This window comes from Ictalurus furcatus, chromosome 19 (genome assembly GCF_023375685.1).
Source record: "Ictalurus furcatus strain D&B chromosome 19, Billie_1.0, whole genome shotgun sequence".
NCBI lineage: Eukaryota > Metazoa > Chordata > Actinopteri > Siluriformes > Ictaluridae > Ictalurus > Ictalurus furcatus.
This window is the reverse complement of record NC_071273.1, coordinates 13,778,937-13,793,973: the sequence shown is the minus strand read 5'-3', so window position 1 is coordinate 13,793,973 and position 15,037 is coordinate 13,778,937. Positions and strand designations below refer to the sequence as shown.

At 37.1% G+C, this 15,037-nt stretch overlaps 2 protein-coding genes across 5 annotated transcripts; one reads left to right on the top strand and one right to left on the bottom strand.

The window, feature by feature from the left end:
* Positions 1-1,843: 1,843 nt before the first annotated feature.
* On the top strand, positions 1,844-5,409 carry sapcd1 (suppressor APC domain containing 1). 2 transcript variants are annotated; one of them, XM_053650834.1, is made up of 4 exons: positions 1,844-2,071; positions 2,429-2,581; positions 3,914-4,066; positions 4,495-4,707. In XM_053650834.1, the coding sequence occupies exons 1-4, from the start codon at positions 1,985-1,987 to the stop codon at positions 4,573-4,575; spliced, it is 474 nt and encodes a 157-aa protein (XP_053506809.1). In that variant the 5' UTR covers positions 1,844-1,984; the 3' UTR covers positions 4,576-4,707. The 2 variants fall into 2 exon arrangements, with proteins under 2 accessions (XP_053506809.1, XP_053506808.1); XM_053650833.1 differs by lacking the exon at positions 4,495-4,707 and adding an exon at positions 5,045-5,409 and having other exon boundaries at positions 1,846-2,071.
* A 5,003-nt stretch (positions 5,410-10,412) lies between these two features.
* LOC128623510 (achaete-scute homolog 4) lies at positions 10,413-12,915 on the bottom strand. 3 transcript variants are annotated; one of them, XM_053650608.1, is made up of 3 exons: positions 12,323-12,915; positions 12,089-12,244; positions 10,413-12,002 (listed from the first exon to the last, which is right to left on the bottom strand). In XM_053650608.1, exon 3 carries the CDS (start codon positions 11,993-11,995, stop codon positions 11,459-11,461), a length of 537 nt encoding a protein of 178 aa, XP_053506583.1. In that variant the 5' UTR covers positions 11,996-12,002; positions 12,089-12,244; positions 12,323-12,915; the 3' UTR covers positions 10,413-11,458. The 3 variants fall into 3 exon arrangements, with proteins under 3 accessions (XP_053506583.1, XP_053506582.1, XP_053506584.1); XM_053650607.1 differs by having other exon boundaries at positions 12,089-12,915; XM_053650609.1 differs by having other exon boundaries at positions 10,413-11,999; positions 12,089-12,915.
* Positions 12,916-15,037: the final 2,122 nt, after the last annotated feature.

Sequence of the window (15,037 nt, the reverse complement as noted above, 5' to 3'; positions counted from 1 at the left end):
TTTATATAGTGCAGATATACCTGTGTAAACACAAAAACAGTTTTTAAATGGTTGTTTCCTTTATTGAAGGAAAGAAAGTTATCTAACTTCCACTGTGCGGTATCTTACCAGTGTTACTTCCACTGTGTGTATCTTACCAGAAGTGGCCAGCCTACAAAAATTCCTCCAAGAATGCCATGTCAAGTCAAGTCAAGTGGCTTTATTGTCACTTCAACCATATATCTAGTACAGTACACAGTGAAATGAGACAATGTTCCTTCAGGACCATGGTGCTACTTAAAAAACAACAACACAGAACTACATGAGACAATACAGAACTAAATTAGACCTACACATTTCTACATAAATTGCACATGCAAACATGTGCAAACAGCATAAGACAGTACAATAACTACTAAAAGAGGACAATAAGACTTGCATAGACAATTCATCTATGAAGTCACTAAAGAACCCAGACAAATATCTAAGGAACTGCAGGCCATGCTCACCTTAGATAATGTCATCATTCATAATTCTACCATTATAAATAGACTGGACAAAACTTATATCCGTGGGAGAGTTGCAATTAATAAATATTTCTAACCAAGAAATAGTGTTAACCATCTACATTTACCAGAAAACACCTTGATAACCCACAAGCCTTTTGGGATAATGTTCTGAGGACCAATGAGTCAAAAGTCCCTATACATCTGGTGTAAAGCTAACACAGTATTCCACAATAAAATCATCATACTAACAGTCAAACATGGTGGTGGTAGTGTGATGGTGTGGGGATGTTTTGCTCCTTCACGGCCTGGAGGACTTGCCATAACTTAAGGAACCATGGATTCTGTTCACTACTTGAAAATCCTGAAGGAGAATATCTGGTCAGCAGCCAGTGATCTGAAGCTCAAGTGCAATTAGGTTACACAGAAAGACAATGATCTGAAGCAAGTCCATCTTTGAATGGCTCAGAAAAAAAAAAAAAAAAAAAAAGGTTTCAGAGCAGCCTAATCACTGTCCTCACTGGAACCCCATTTAGATGCCATGACAGAACCTTAAATAGGCAATTCATGATTGAAAGCCCTCCACTGTGGTTGAATTGAAGCAATTCAAAAAAAAAAAAAAAGGGGGTTATAATGTTTAGAGGGTTAATTACGTTTTTGCATGGTGATATACATTTTGCATAACCTTTTTCCTTTAATAAATAAAATGATCATTTGAAAATGGTGTCTTGTGTTTCCTTGTGTTCTGCTTGTCTTATATTACATTTTGCTTGATGAACTGAAACCATTCAGTGTGACAAATATGCAAACAAACAAGCAAAAAAATCAGGAGGGGGGGGGGGGGGGGAAGCACTTTTTCCATGGCATTGTACATCCTGTATTTGTAGCTGTTTCTGACTAAACCTAGAATAAAACACACACCTCTTCCGTCAGTTTGAGTATTATTATTCCAGTCCCGGTTCAGGCACATTCCATAACATGTTGGGACAGAGAGTAAGAAAGTGCGAGCATGTGCGGGAGAGTGAGTGAGTGAGAGAGAGAGAGAGAGAGAGAGAGAGAGAGAGAGAGAGAGAGAGTTACATTTGCCTACACTGTACCATGGTCACTTGGAAACAGCTATTATATTTGGGACACTATCTTTCCCATCACTTCTCTCTCCTGTCCCTACATAAACTGCTCCAAGTCTAACTTCCTGCTCACTCACTCCTGCATTTGTCCTCATTATAGTTTAGTCTGCTGTCTCAGGGTTATTAAAGCAGCTGTCACACTGGAGTGTGGAATTCTTCACTGGCTTTGCTCCAAGCGGCTATGGCTCCTGTCCCATCCACTCCCAATCTCTGTCCCTCCCCTTCGCTCCCAGCGAAACATTGCCTACTGAGTCGATTGTCCTGTCACAGGATTTCTTTTGCTCTCTCTGGTCTTTTCTGCTTGTCACTGTGCTGTCTCTTCTGTGTAATGTGAGTGGAGTGTGGACGTGGCGTCCCAGTGTGTATGTGCATATGGCATGTGATGGCTCCTACACAGTGTTTATCGTCCCTCTGCAGAACAGCCTGTACAGCTCAGATGCGCTGCGATACTTCCACTGGGTGAGGCTTTCTGTGTGGGTCTGTGTGTGTGTTTATTTTAGTCAGAGGGTATGATACCTAATAAGATATAAAGGTAAAGATGTAACTATGTATTGCTTGTGTGTGAAGCTCTCTTATACAAAAAGTAAAGTGTGCTCGTCTTATTTACACACACTAGCATCAGAACACCAGCTCATTCTTCAAGTGCCTGCTGGAAAAAAAAACTATTTGTCTTCTAACTCTAACTTCTAGCACAGAAACTGACTTTTTTTTTTTTACCATGCAGCTCTTTACACCATATTCTATAACCATTCTTCTCAGCCCATATGTCTTGAATGTTGTTGTCATGGATGTCAGTTAACAGTGTGTCTCTAATAGCTGAAGAAACTGCGTGCTCTGGAGAGAGAGAAAGACAGTCTATGGATTGGGCTGCAGGTCCTGGAACAGGCTCGGTTCTGGTATCAACACCAGCTTGATCACGTCTCCCAGAGGCATGCAAGGATGGACACAAGAGAACATGATGAGGAAGATGTAAACAAATCTTTGTCATCCATCAATGTGTGATTATAAGTATTAAACTTATAATAACTACAGGAATTAAGGATATCTTGAGATGAATACCTCAATTAGTGCTATAGTGTGTTTTAATGAGGTACTGTTGGTTGCACCTGTATTGCAGCACTCATTAGAGATCACAGCTCTTGCAACACATCTGCAGTTGTGATTATTCCAAGAAAACACTGACCAAAGTGAGGTCCACAACTGTTGTTTTTTCGACATGATTAGAATTGATATTTGTACAAACCTAGTGACTGGTTACTTGAATTAAATTGGATTGAAGTGGCAATAGTTAATTTGTTTATGGAGAATATGTAAAGCATCATAACAAGCATTGGTCTAAGCAATGGCATCAGCACAAGTATATTATGTGGCTGAGAAAAAACCATTTGGAAAACTGCAGTTCAGGTCAGACTACTTGTCTTTGTTTACAGTAAGTGGGTATCCTGGCAGTCTTTATATAGACACTACACCCATTACCCATTCCCTCCGCCCCATCTCAGTTTGTTCAGAAAGGGAAATATGGTGGAATCCTGTAAGAACCTAACATAGCAGATGTGATCAAGAATACACAGTGCGTCCAAAAGACTTAATAACAAGATCCATAGTGAAAATAGAATAAACACTGGTAGTGCTTTTCCAAGATGCAGAAACGTATTACTGGGCATCGGGGTGAGGTTGGATCTAGAATTAGCAAAGTGTTAAACTGTTTGCTCTCTCTCTCCTGATTGGTCACCATGGAGTCAGACATTCTTCTGTAATGCTTAAAGTTGGGGTGTGATGATATTCGTTGTATCTGAGCTTGCCTGTGACATATAGGTACAAATTTCATGCAATTCTGATCCAACACCTTTGACACAGTGCTGATTGTGAATTATTATTGCAGGACTTTCATGGCATAAAGTATTTCACACATAATAAAGTATTTCTTGTCCTCTGACTCAATAATCAAATGTTTTTATTCTCCATTAAAAGCCTTGGCTCCAATATACAAAATTATAATACTCTTTTTGTGTAACATGCTTAATATTTCAACAACTAGATCATATTCATAAGACAAACCTGCAATACCTAGCAGTAAAATGTTTGATAATCCCTGCTGATTGTGTGTGTTTATGCTGTGGACCATTTGAGATAATACAGTGATCAAAAAGTATTTATCTTGTAGTGATGGTTAATTCCTTTTCCCTTGAAAGGCTAATTGTGTGCAAGGGAGTTTGACCTGTTAACAGAATCATCACATGTAATAATGTTCTTTCAGTGTCTGTACCAAGTTAGAGTGATACGCTGTGGTTGTATGTGTAGGAGGGCCGGTCGTGTGCGTTACGCTCCTCTATGCAGCGTGTGAACGGAAGTCTGGGCAGTTTGCTGAACAATGCATATGTATGTAGTGTGGCCCCTGATGAGAAGGACGGTTCGGACTGGTATTTGCGCTGGAACAATGCCACACTCACCCAGGTGAGAGAAGGCACTGCAGAACCCTGGGCTCAGATCTGGGACAAAAATGTATTGCACTTGAGTAGTGGGGTGGACAGAGTTCACTGCTAGTTAGAATTAGAGAATTAGACAGCCTGTTCTGTCCTATGTCTGTCCTATGTCAACTCACGATGCAGAGTTGACCCTAATTTGCTTCATACAAAAAAATCCATAACAATATTACAATGCAGCATATAGAACATTTTCTCTCTATATTTTGTGGTGCCATTTGATTAGATGTGGTTGTAATGTAAACAAAAAGCAAAGCATTAAGTTTTAAGATAGTAAAATATACAATTAAAGCATTTGTTAAAATATATTGTATATGTATATGATCATTTCTGTTCCAGTCTTGTCCTCTAATTCTTTATGTAATTATAGTAATTTTAGATCAATGTTTTTCAATGCAGATCATCAGGGAATCTGGACACTGCATGTTTTTGCTGCCAACACACCTGAGCCAATCAATCATGGGCACTGCATACCTGTGAAAGATTGAAAAATGCCCAGAGCACTGGAAAACATTGATTCACTTCAGTTCAGTTCAGTTGAATTCACCATGTATCTAGGGAATCATGCTTATTCAGTTTCATGGACCACACGTTACCTGATTATATATATATATATGTATATATATATATATATATATATATATATATATATATATATATATATATATATATATATATATATATATATATTAGCTACGTCATATGATAGTAATATCTTTTAGGTCACCTTTTAGCTAGCAATTCAGTTTCATCCACAGTTAAATGAACTGATGTGCCAGCATGCTTGTTTGTACAGGAAGAGTTTTTAAAATATGAGCTTAGTAAGGAATAATGCTTGTTAGCAATTATAAAAAAAAACAAAAACAAAACTGTGACAAATTGAAACGACAACACTGAGTTGACTCTGTTAAGAAGGTCTTAATATTTTCTTCTGTTCTTTTAAATACAGGAGGTGAGTCAGAAGAATAGCAGGATTTCTATGCTGGAGTTAGAGAAAGAGATACTCATTCAACAACAGGATAGAATACACTACTTCTGAGGCCACACACACACACACACACACACACACACACACACACACACACACAGATATACGATACTCAATTTCCATCTTTGTAAGTGATACTGAATGTGCTTTTGAATGTACTTTTAAACACACAGCCTAAATCTGTGATCTTACTGTACTTACTGTATCAGTTGTAAATATTTTTGGAAAAAAGTACATTTGTCATTTAATATATTCCTGTTTACTATTTCTTACTTAATAAAGTTAGATGGTGTTCCTTGAATACAAATGTGAATTGTGAATTTATAGTTGTTCATACCTTCTTAAATCAAATATTTGTTTTGCTGTGGCCAGTGGCAATGCGTCTCTTTCTAATTTGTATCCTTAAGGAACCTTAAGAACATGTTTTCAAAATGAAACTTTATTTGATTGGTATATTTGAACATGAAAAATGACAAACCCCACTTCATATTATATTACACAGACTGGGTCATTGTGACCTCAGATTAAAATGGATTAAAAGTAGTGGTGAAAAATGGTGAGGCCAACTGCTTTAAAAAATAAATAAAAATCACACGCACAAAAAACCTTGCTGGTAGGAGCATACTCAGGCTTGAGAATTGGTTTTGTTTTTTCACTGTTCCCTAAAAGCATAGATATATTAAAGGTTAGTCACTTCAAATATTATTTTCTGTCTCAGCTGCCCAAAGTCAATATAATCCTTGAACAGTACATCCATTTCTAAGTAGTAAACAGAACAAAGGGGTTATTTAAAATGCCAAAGCTTCTGGACTGCAACTCTTCAGCTTCACACTAGAGTGCAGCAGAGTACATAAAGAAAAAGCAGTAACACAGCATTGTCAACACATTCATACAAGGGTATGTAATTATATACTATCCATCCATCTATTTTCCATACAGCTTATCCTAAACTGGGTCACACTCTCCACAAGGTGGGGGACACCCTGGACAGGGTGCCAACCCATCGCAGGGCACAATCACACACACACTCACACACTATAGATAATTTGGAAATGCCAGTCAGCCGACAACGCATGTCTTTGGACTAGGGGAGGAAACCGGAGTACTCAGAGGAAACCCTGAAGCACGGGGAGAAGGTGCATTTGTTTGCATGTATTTGTTTATCTCTTGTTATTACTGAACAGAAGCATGATTTTAGTGTCTGTCTCATTTTCTCATCTCATTAACACTCCCACCTCAGCACGCATCTGGAAAGATCTCAGAGCATATGAGAAGGAAAAATATTATTTATATTGATGATTTAGAGAAAAAAAGCTTACATACACTCACCATCCAATTTATTAGGAACACCTCCAATCATGCCAATGATCAGCCAGTCATGTGCCAGCAGTGCAATGCATAAAATCATGCAGATACAGTTCAAGCTCAAAACAATTTCCCAGCCTTTGAACAATTGAGCCCAGTGACCATGGCATGGTTGTTGGTGCCAGAAGGGCTGGTTTGAGTATTTTAGAAACTGCTGATGTCTTTGCACAAGAATCTCTAGAGTTTACTCAGAATGGTGCGAAAAACCAAAAAATCCAGTGAGCAGCAGTTCTGTGGGTGCAGATCAGAGAAGAATGGCCAGACTAGTTCAAACCAACAAGAAAACGGGATTTTTTCCAACTTATATTCTATCAGACAACTTTTTCGCTGTCCACCATACATACATTATGTACTTTTTGTTTAGCCCTGTCAGTTAGCCTTCAATTACTTTTTAAACAGAGAAAGATGAAAGTTCATCTAATGTGTGCTGCTCATGCTAAGATTTTAATCTCTTGTATTACTGGCAGCAGTGCTTGGGTTTCCTCTGTGCCGCTTATGTCTTATTTGTGTTTGCTGACGAAGAAAATCCTGTCACCACATGTTATGGTTCCTACCCTGGTGGTCCCCCATTGATCTCAGTGCAGCTGATAAGAACTATCTTCACATCTTACACACACACACACACACAGTCTTCTCTTCATCAAAAGCATAAACACACTTGCAAAGGTGTGCTGAGACTAAACACAACTGCGCTTTGAGCAGAGCATGTGGCTACAAGTTGCAGAAACAGATTCATCATACCATGCAACATTTCTGCAGTGAAAACACATAAGATGAAGACTGTGGACACTGATCTGACAGTTATGGGATGTATATATATATATATATATATATATATATATATATATATATATATATATATATATATATATATATATATATATATTATAGCCTTTACAAAGGGGTGGGATTAACTTTTCTCTTTCAGTACAAAACACCAACATCTGAAAGTAATGTTGGTAAAATGGGAATTACAATTGAAGGCCTGATTTGCCGTTCTCTGTTGGTATGGAACTCTTCTCCCAAGTATGGAATTTTGTATGAGCTTTTCAGTTGTATGACCAAAATCACACTTGTTAACATCTTAATATCCCAGGAGCTATGGGTCTAGACTTAAATTCTTAACTCTCATTACTAAACATATTTCCTATTAGTTGCACTACAGTTACTGAATAATTCATAGTAGTTTCTAAACAATGTACTTTAATAATGTACAAACCATCAGAATAAACAGACACTTTATTCAATCCATGATAAGACAAAAGAGACTGGTTTGAGAACTAACATTTTCTTCATGTCTTTTGTCATACATGGTCTTTTGTCATACATTTCCCATGTGATTGTGTGAGTAATATGTGATTACATGTGAAAAACATGTGAAAGTGCATTTCAACATGTTATGCCCTGAAATTGCCCATGTGAACTCCAATAACTGTAATGTTAATAACATGTGATAAATAAAATCACATGTCCTACATTATAACGTAATGAATCGTGTATAAATAAAATCTCAAGTGAAAATACCCAAATCACACATGTAATACTCCACATGTGAAAACTCCACATGTGAAAATGAGATGTGTGAAACCTAATATATGAAGTGTCTAAAAACCAAATGTTTAAATTTGACATGTGAATTGTGATTATTCATATGGGAAGTTTGTGTGACTGTTCTATAAGGTGTTTTACACAAAGCTCTAAAGTACCTAACTATAACCCACTGCAGATTTTTTTCATTGCTCTGCTTTGGTGTGAGCTTATCATTTATTGATAGCCTACGGACATTTGCATAGTTGATTATGACACTGTGTTTGCAAATGAGATACATAATTATTTCTTGTAATCTTATATGGAAGATGTCAATTGCATGATTTAATTTAATGACATCTAGTATTATTAATTTTTCATCCATTCTTTTTTCCCAGCCTTTGTGATTGATTCCAGGGATAATCACTGCTGGCTCCTGAACTGTTTAACATTAGAAATGTTCTTTTTTATGAATGTACTTACATTGCCATTTTCAGCCTGACTAAACTTTCCAAAGTAAAAGTCAGACAACACATGCTGATTAATGCTTGTTGTATTTGCAGTTGAAACTTGTTTTACCATGTGGCTTGACTACCTCACGCAGCAAAAAGTAACCACAGGTCTCCTACCAAGGAATTCAGAAGGCTTTTCTGGCCGATAAAGATCTTTTTCTGAGGCATATTGCCACCTTAATGCATACTTTAATGTGCGAAAGTCCCAGCAGGCCTGCCGCTGAACCGTCAAGGCCAGAGTACCAGCAACACCATTAATTACTGCCTCTTATTCACAAGGATGCTGTAAACAGCTTTTGTTGGATCAGTCACACTTCTGTGAGAGTTAAGATCATTCTTCCGTCCCGCAATGGTTCGCTGACACTGAACTCTGCTGGTGCAATTGCCCTCCCTCCCATAATTGCCAGTCAACTTGGGGGTTTAGTGGCTTGGGCGATAGATTTGCAATAGGAAATGCAAACCACATCCATGCAGGTCTGCTTAAGCATGAAGGATAAACAGGTAGTGGATATCAGGAGGGTGGGGGTGCATTTTTGTGGCTTGCATTATTTTATTCCTCCACGTCCTCTGCACAAAAGAGATGCTTCCTTAATAATAAGTATACCAATAGCTATTATTCAGCTTCCTGTAGATGCATTTAGAGGGACGTGGAAATGAGAAGGTGAATGTGACATAGCCCTATCAAAATGTTGCAAAAACACAAAAAGTCAAATCTTTCTTTTAATCAAATAGTGATGAATTCTGTTCCACATTATACTGATATTAAAGATTTTATCCCAGTGTTGGGAGATCTTTGATGATATCTTGTGTCTACAGGAATGATTAACTATGTTGCTTTTTTGGTTGATGAAATTCTTGAATCTTCAATGCGTGTCTATTAAAATACAAACTAGATTTACACATAACGTTTAAAATTAAGATATACAGTATTATACAAACAACACTGACATTTTAAATTCGAATAATTGGACTTGATATTAATCACGTAGTCAACAAGATGTTTACGACTTAATTATGAACAGTAACCTTATTGTAATCCATTACTGAAATTTAATTTAACACTAACTGTAATGATCTAATCTCATTGGGAGCACTGTCTGCTACTTGATACAAAATAACAATTCAGTGCATCACAATTCAGTGGAAAAATCACTGATGCCTATAATTATTAAAGTACACATGTAAGAAGAACATGCTCTGCAATCCTTTACTAAATTATATTTGTATTGATTTTTCTTTTTCTTTTTGTCCTGCACCACAGATAACCTCTTGAACTACAGGCTTAACTACTATAAATTATTTGGGAATTACATTGAAATGAATATGTAGCTATGTACAGGAGTTCAAATTAATAACATCTAATGATGCAGAGCTGCCATTGTGTTGTAGCTTATAAGAATGTAATATTGTGAGAAAATTTGTCTTCCTCTGGTGTTAAATCATATCCCCAAAAGAACCTCATGTGGTGTTGAATAAAAATGGAATGGACAGTTGCACGGTAGGAATATGAAAATGCAAAAATCATAGCCCTAAGTTAATAGAAATATGAGATGAAACACTTCTCCCTCTGATACACTCCTATCATTAATACATTAATGCTGTCATGGCTGTTTCTCACTTTGAAGTAAAATGAACATGGTGTTCATCACACCAGAGGAGCATAACTGGAATTAGATACATTTGATAACCTGACACGGCTAACATAATTCAATTTCAAAAATCTAATTTTTTAACAGTGGACTTTTGTTTATTATTATTATTATTATTATTATTATTATTATTATTATTGCTTCTCGGAAATATCAGTAAAATAGCACCTGTAAAGCTGGTGCTATTTTGCTATCATATGAGTCCCATTATTTTGATGTTTAGGGTCTTTGTTTTGTTAGATTAAGTGTTAATTTTTTACATTTATATTCATAGGGTTTACCATCCTGCAACAATCCGTTTTGTTATCCCGCGTTGGTTTCCCTGGCTAGTTAAGTTCTGCAGTTACCCACAAAACTGTGCAGAGTGTGTGTATGTATGTGTGTGTTTTTTAAACGTTAATCTTGCAATATTCTGAAAACATCTGTACTGTATAACAATGGTTGGATTCACAACATTCCTAGAACCATAACATTTAGAAAACATTCTAAAATTATTAGCTGGAAAATTACATGGAAATGATGAATAAAAAACTTCCTCTCAGTTATCTATCCCATAAGCTGACCTAACTGAGAAATTCACACTGTGTGCCTTTCAGTTTAATGAAGAAGACCTTGTCACAAAATATAACAGCACAGTATGCTTTATGATATTTATTGATTTTGTCCAACTAATTTAGCAAATTATAAACAATCTCATTAATGTTGAGAATAGCAGCAAACAACAAAAACAACAAAAAACAAAAATGTAATAATAACTATTTCAGCATTTTGCTTTTCATGAAAAGTTGATACTCAAAAGTTGGTATGGGTTCTTGATTGTGGATATTGTGTGCATACATACATTAATATGCAAAGAAAGGAACATGAAAATGAAATGAAAACTCATGAAAATTGACTGTAAATAATTGCAACTCTGGTTTGAAGCATATTGCACATAGTTTCATTTCGATGTTAAAATTTTGCATGACTTTTTTTTTTATCATAGCAACCCACAAAATGCATATCAGTCCTGTTTATTGATTTATTTTCCCAATTTCTTCTCCAGATTTACTCAAATGGCAGTAATGCAACAACAAGGTGCATGTTAAAATTGGATTTTCATGTTATTCTGGTTTTGATGAAATCCACTGTAACTAGATAGCAAGATCTAAAAAGTCTAACATTAGGAAGCAAACCATATTTAACATCATCAGGAAAGTATATTATAAAAGCCATCCTTCTCCACAGATTTTATTTGTGTGTGGTAACAAAAGAATAGTCCATCATTACGGACTTCATATGGACCATGCTGCTATTTGTGTTGTCTGTGTGATGGAGTCTGCTCAGTAGCATGGTTCCCCATTGTCACTCAGGCTGTGTTTAGACTCTCCATCACTGTTACACTCTGTGAGCTGCATCATAGCTTCAGTCCCTCTCTCGCTCCCGGGTGACAGCTCCATCATGGCATCTGGCAGCCGCAGCTCCAGGAGATTCTGCAGATGTTTGATGTAGCTGATGGCCGCTCGTAATGTCTCCACCTTACTCAGTCTTTTATCCTCAAACTCTTGAGGCAGGTGCTCTCTGAGCCGTGCATAGCCCTCGTTCACACAACGGACCCTCTGCCTTTCACGCTCATTGCGTTTACGGATGAACGCTGGTTCAAAGGAGCAGTCGTACATGCTCAGGGGTGTGGGGAAGTGCAAGTAGGAGAAGCGCCCAGTGTATCTGTGGCTGTAGACCGGCTCTAAGTAAGTCTGCTGAAAGTGGAGGCTTAGTGCATCTCTGAATGGTGAGTGTTGGTGTTCCATGCACAGACCAAAAGTTAAAGGCCGCACATAGGACCGTCGCTCTGCAAAGTCTTGCAAATGGTCAGCAGCCATTTGTCTGCTAAGAGAAATATTATACCTTCTGAAATGAAAATAAATTCACAAATTTTACAAAATGAAATCACAACAAAAGAAAGATTCTCTTACTTTGCAACAAACTGCTATCCAATCCTTGCAGTTGGTCTTGGAGTTGATGTAAATCATAGATACTTGAGCTCCAGACTCCTTAGTGTTCAAGCCAACAAGTTGTTCCTCTCTTCAGGAATTTTACATGACTGGACACTATGTAGCAGTGGGTGTGGTCTTAAAATAAGACACATCTTTATGATGTAGCCTGCTCATGTCTGGGTACAGATGATATGATAAGCAGATAACTGATACCTGCACTACAGTGGGAGGAGACCATCTCGTTTCTCCAGTCTTACATGTATCAAGAGGCAGGCCTTCTCCTGAAACGTCACACTGCATGGATGTTTTTAGTCAAGTACACACAGAAACAAATCTCATTCAGATTAAATAAAATATGCCAAGGGGGGTCTTTCTCAGAGAAGCCATACTGTGCCCTGTGAAGGCTGAGTAAGCGTTTGACTACCTTATTTTATTGCCTCTGGCAAACTTGTGAATAAACTAGACTTGGGAGTTTTCACCTATATTCAGACATTTTGAATATTTACACACGTTGTATATCTAACTCCCACATTCACACATTTGTATGCCAGTTTATCTTATGTTCTGAATCTTATGTTCGTTCAATCAGAAAACCCATTTCTTCCTTTCTGTGGGTGAATTTGTTTCCAAAGTGCCCTGAACTCACATACTGTAAGATAAAACCTAAAAAGTAGTGCCCTCTGTTGGCATAGAAGGATATCTACTGTATATCACTGGTTACACTGTACATATACTGTACACTGTGTATCACCTTTGATTTTATGTCTCTAATACATAAGTAGCATTTAATTCCTAAAGCACATTGTTTACATATATATTGAATTGTGTGTAATCACAATATTTTTCTTATTTGGAAAGAGCATAATAGTTTTCTTGTCTGAAGTTTACAGAAAAAAGCAAAAACTTAAACAGACAAAACCAGAAAATTCTCTTGTGCACATGCGAAAATGGGTCCTTTTCACAAATATTTTTTCTGAAGGTGCTCATCACTTACTATCACTTGTGCACCACTTACTTTCTCTGTTTCTTTCAGAAAAAAAATCTTGTGAAACATGACACATTTTTGAGTGCACACAAGATAATTTTCAATTTTCATGAGATTTTTTTAAAGCATGAATGCAAATTTATGGTATTTTATGACAAAATACTATTTTAAGGCTTCTGTGAATGTACACTATTTATGTCACCCCACTAAATATACTTCATCAAACTACTTAATTCAAACTAATTATTAAACTAATTATTACTGTCATCAGCTTATATGTAAGAAATAAGAGCTAAAATCTACTATACGTGACTCTGACAGTTCTCTAACATTCTTTCATTCATCTTCAGTAATCACTTTATCCTGGTCAGGGTTGTGGTGGAGGCAGAGCCTATCCCAGGATCAATTGGTACAAGATCGGATGGGCCTTGTATACACCCTAGATGGGCTGCCAGCTAACTCAGGTCACCATGCATGCACACATTCACATTTAGGGGAACTTTAGAATACCCAATCTACATGCTGGCATGTTTCTTGGAGACGGGAGGAAACTGGAGAACCTGAAGGAAATCCACACTGTGAGGTGCTGAATCAATCAAGGTATGTCATAAAACTAATAAGGCAAATAAAAATGTGAAATAAAACCAATTAATACAAGGCTCACCAAATTGCTGCAATTAGCCAATATCAACTCAATGTCTTAGAGGCATACATAATTGAGTGAACACCGACAAAAGCACACGAGAACAAAGAAACTGCAGCAGGCCAGTTATTTCTACCACAAAATTATTGATAAACTAATGTTGAAATCCAGCAGTGTATTCATGATTAAAAATCTCTCACTGTATAAATCTCTCACTGAGTCAGTACTGTACACCTGGCCTTTAAAGCAAACGAGAAGTGTTTATTTGACTGATTATAACAACAGCACACTGTAGCAGGTCGGTGGGCCTGTGATTTAGTAGGATTCAAGTAGCAGGAAGACACACAGTATGGCATACCCAAGCACTGTTTTCCCCATGTATTATTGTGATCTCTCTCTTCTTTAGTGCTCTCTCTGAGCAGTGAGTTGAGTGTGTGTAGGTGGCTGTGAGCAGAGCAAAGCGATAAGCGAGCTGGAAGGCTGCTAAATTATTTGTTTTGAAATATTTTCCCTTACTGACTGACTACTGTGCCACAGGCATGATCCTAAATAAACAGCTCACCTGTGATTTTCCCTGGGTCTGGTGTGATACCGCCTGCACCAACTCTATGATCTTGTTTGAACTTGCATAATGATAACGAAAATACGGTCCTGAATGTTGCAAATCGTGATACCTGAAAAACACATGAAAAATGAATTTCTCATAATAATTATATCAGTCTAATATTAGCCACAACACAAACATTTTAATGTTTCTGTTCCATATTCTGTGGAAAATATTGAAAATACTGTGCGTTCCATTCGATATATGAGAAAAACAGCCAGATCAAACCTTTTCCATCATAATTTTACAGCACTCAATATAGAAAGAAGGAGAACTGTTACTAGAAGAAGTACTGTTACTGAGTACGGCCTTTCTCATCTGTCTTTTGGTGAGCTTTCTCTGATTAAAAACACTTTCTCTGAGGCACTATGGAGAAAAAGAGCAATTTTCTCTGTCTGCACTTTTGCTTGCTTGGCTCTTCAATGACCTCACATTTAAACTTTCCTACTTACCACTAGCATTGCCAAAGAGATTTAAAGACTCAATAAGAGGACCTGGGATGTCCTTTCCTTTTAAGTAGAGGATAAATGTGTAAATGCCCCAGTCTTCTTTATTGATCTACTGTACATCAGTATTTTGTCCTCCAGAAACCACGAGACTGTACTTTTTGGTTCTTGCCAAGAGCATATATAACCCAACAGTGCAGAGTGCAGTGTGTTGGTTCTTAATGACCTGTCTCTGTTTGATCCACGAATT

Bases quoted from the DNA above. Each gene is read 5' to 3' on its own strand.
- sapcd1 (XM_053650833.1), top strand. From the start codon at position 1,985: ATGGCATGTGATGGCTCCTACACAGTGTTTATCGTCCCTCTGCAGAAC. The intron at 2,582-3,913 runs GTAAACAAATCT...TTGTATGTGTAG, and splicing joins GAGAACATGATGAGGAAGAT to GAGGGCCGGTCGTGTGCGTT. The intron at 4,067-5,044 runs GTGAGAGAAGGC...TTTTAAATACAG, and splicing joins ACAATGCCACACTCACCCAG to GAGGTGAGTCAGAAGAATAG.
- LOC128623510 (XM_053650607.1), bottom strand. From the start codon at position 11,995: ATGGCTGCTGACCATTTGCAAGACTTTGCAGAGCGACGGTCCTATGTG.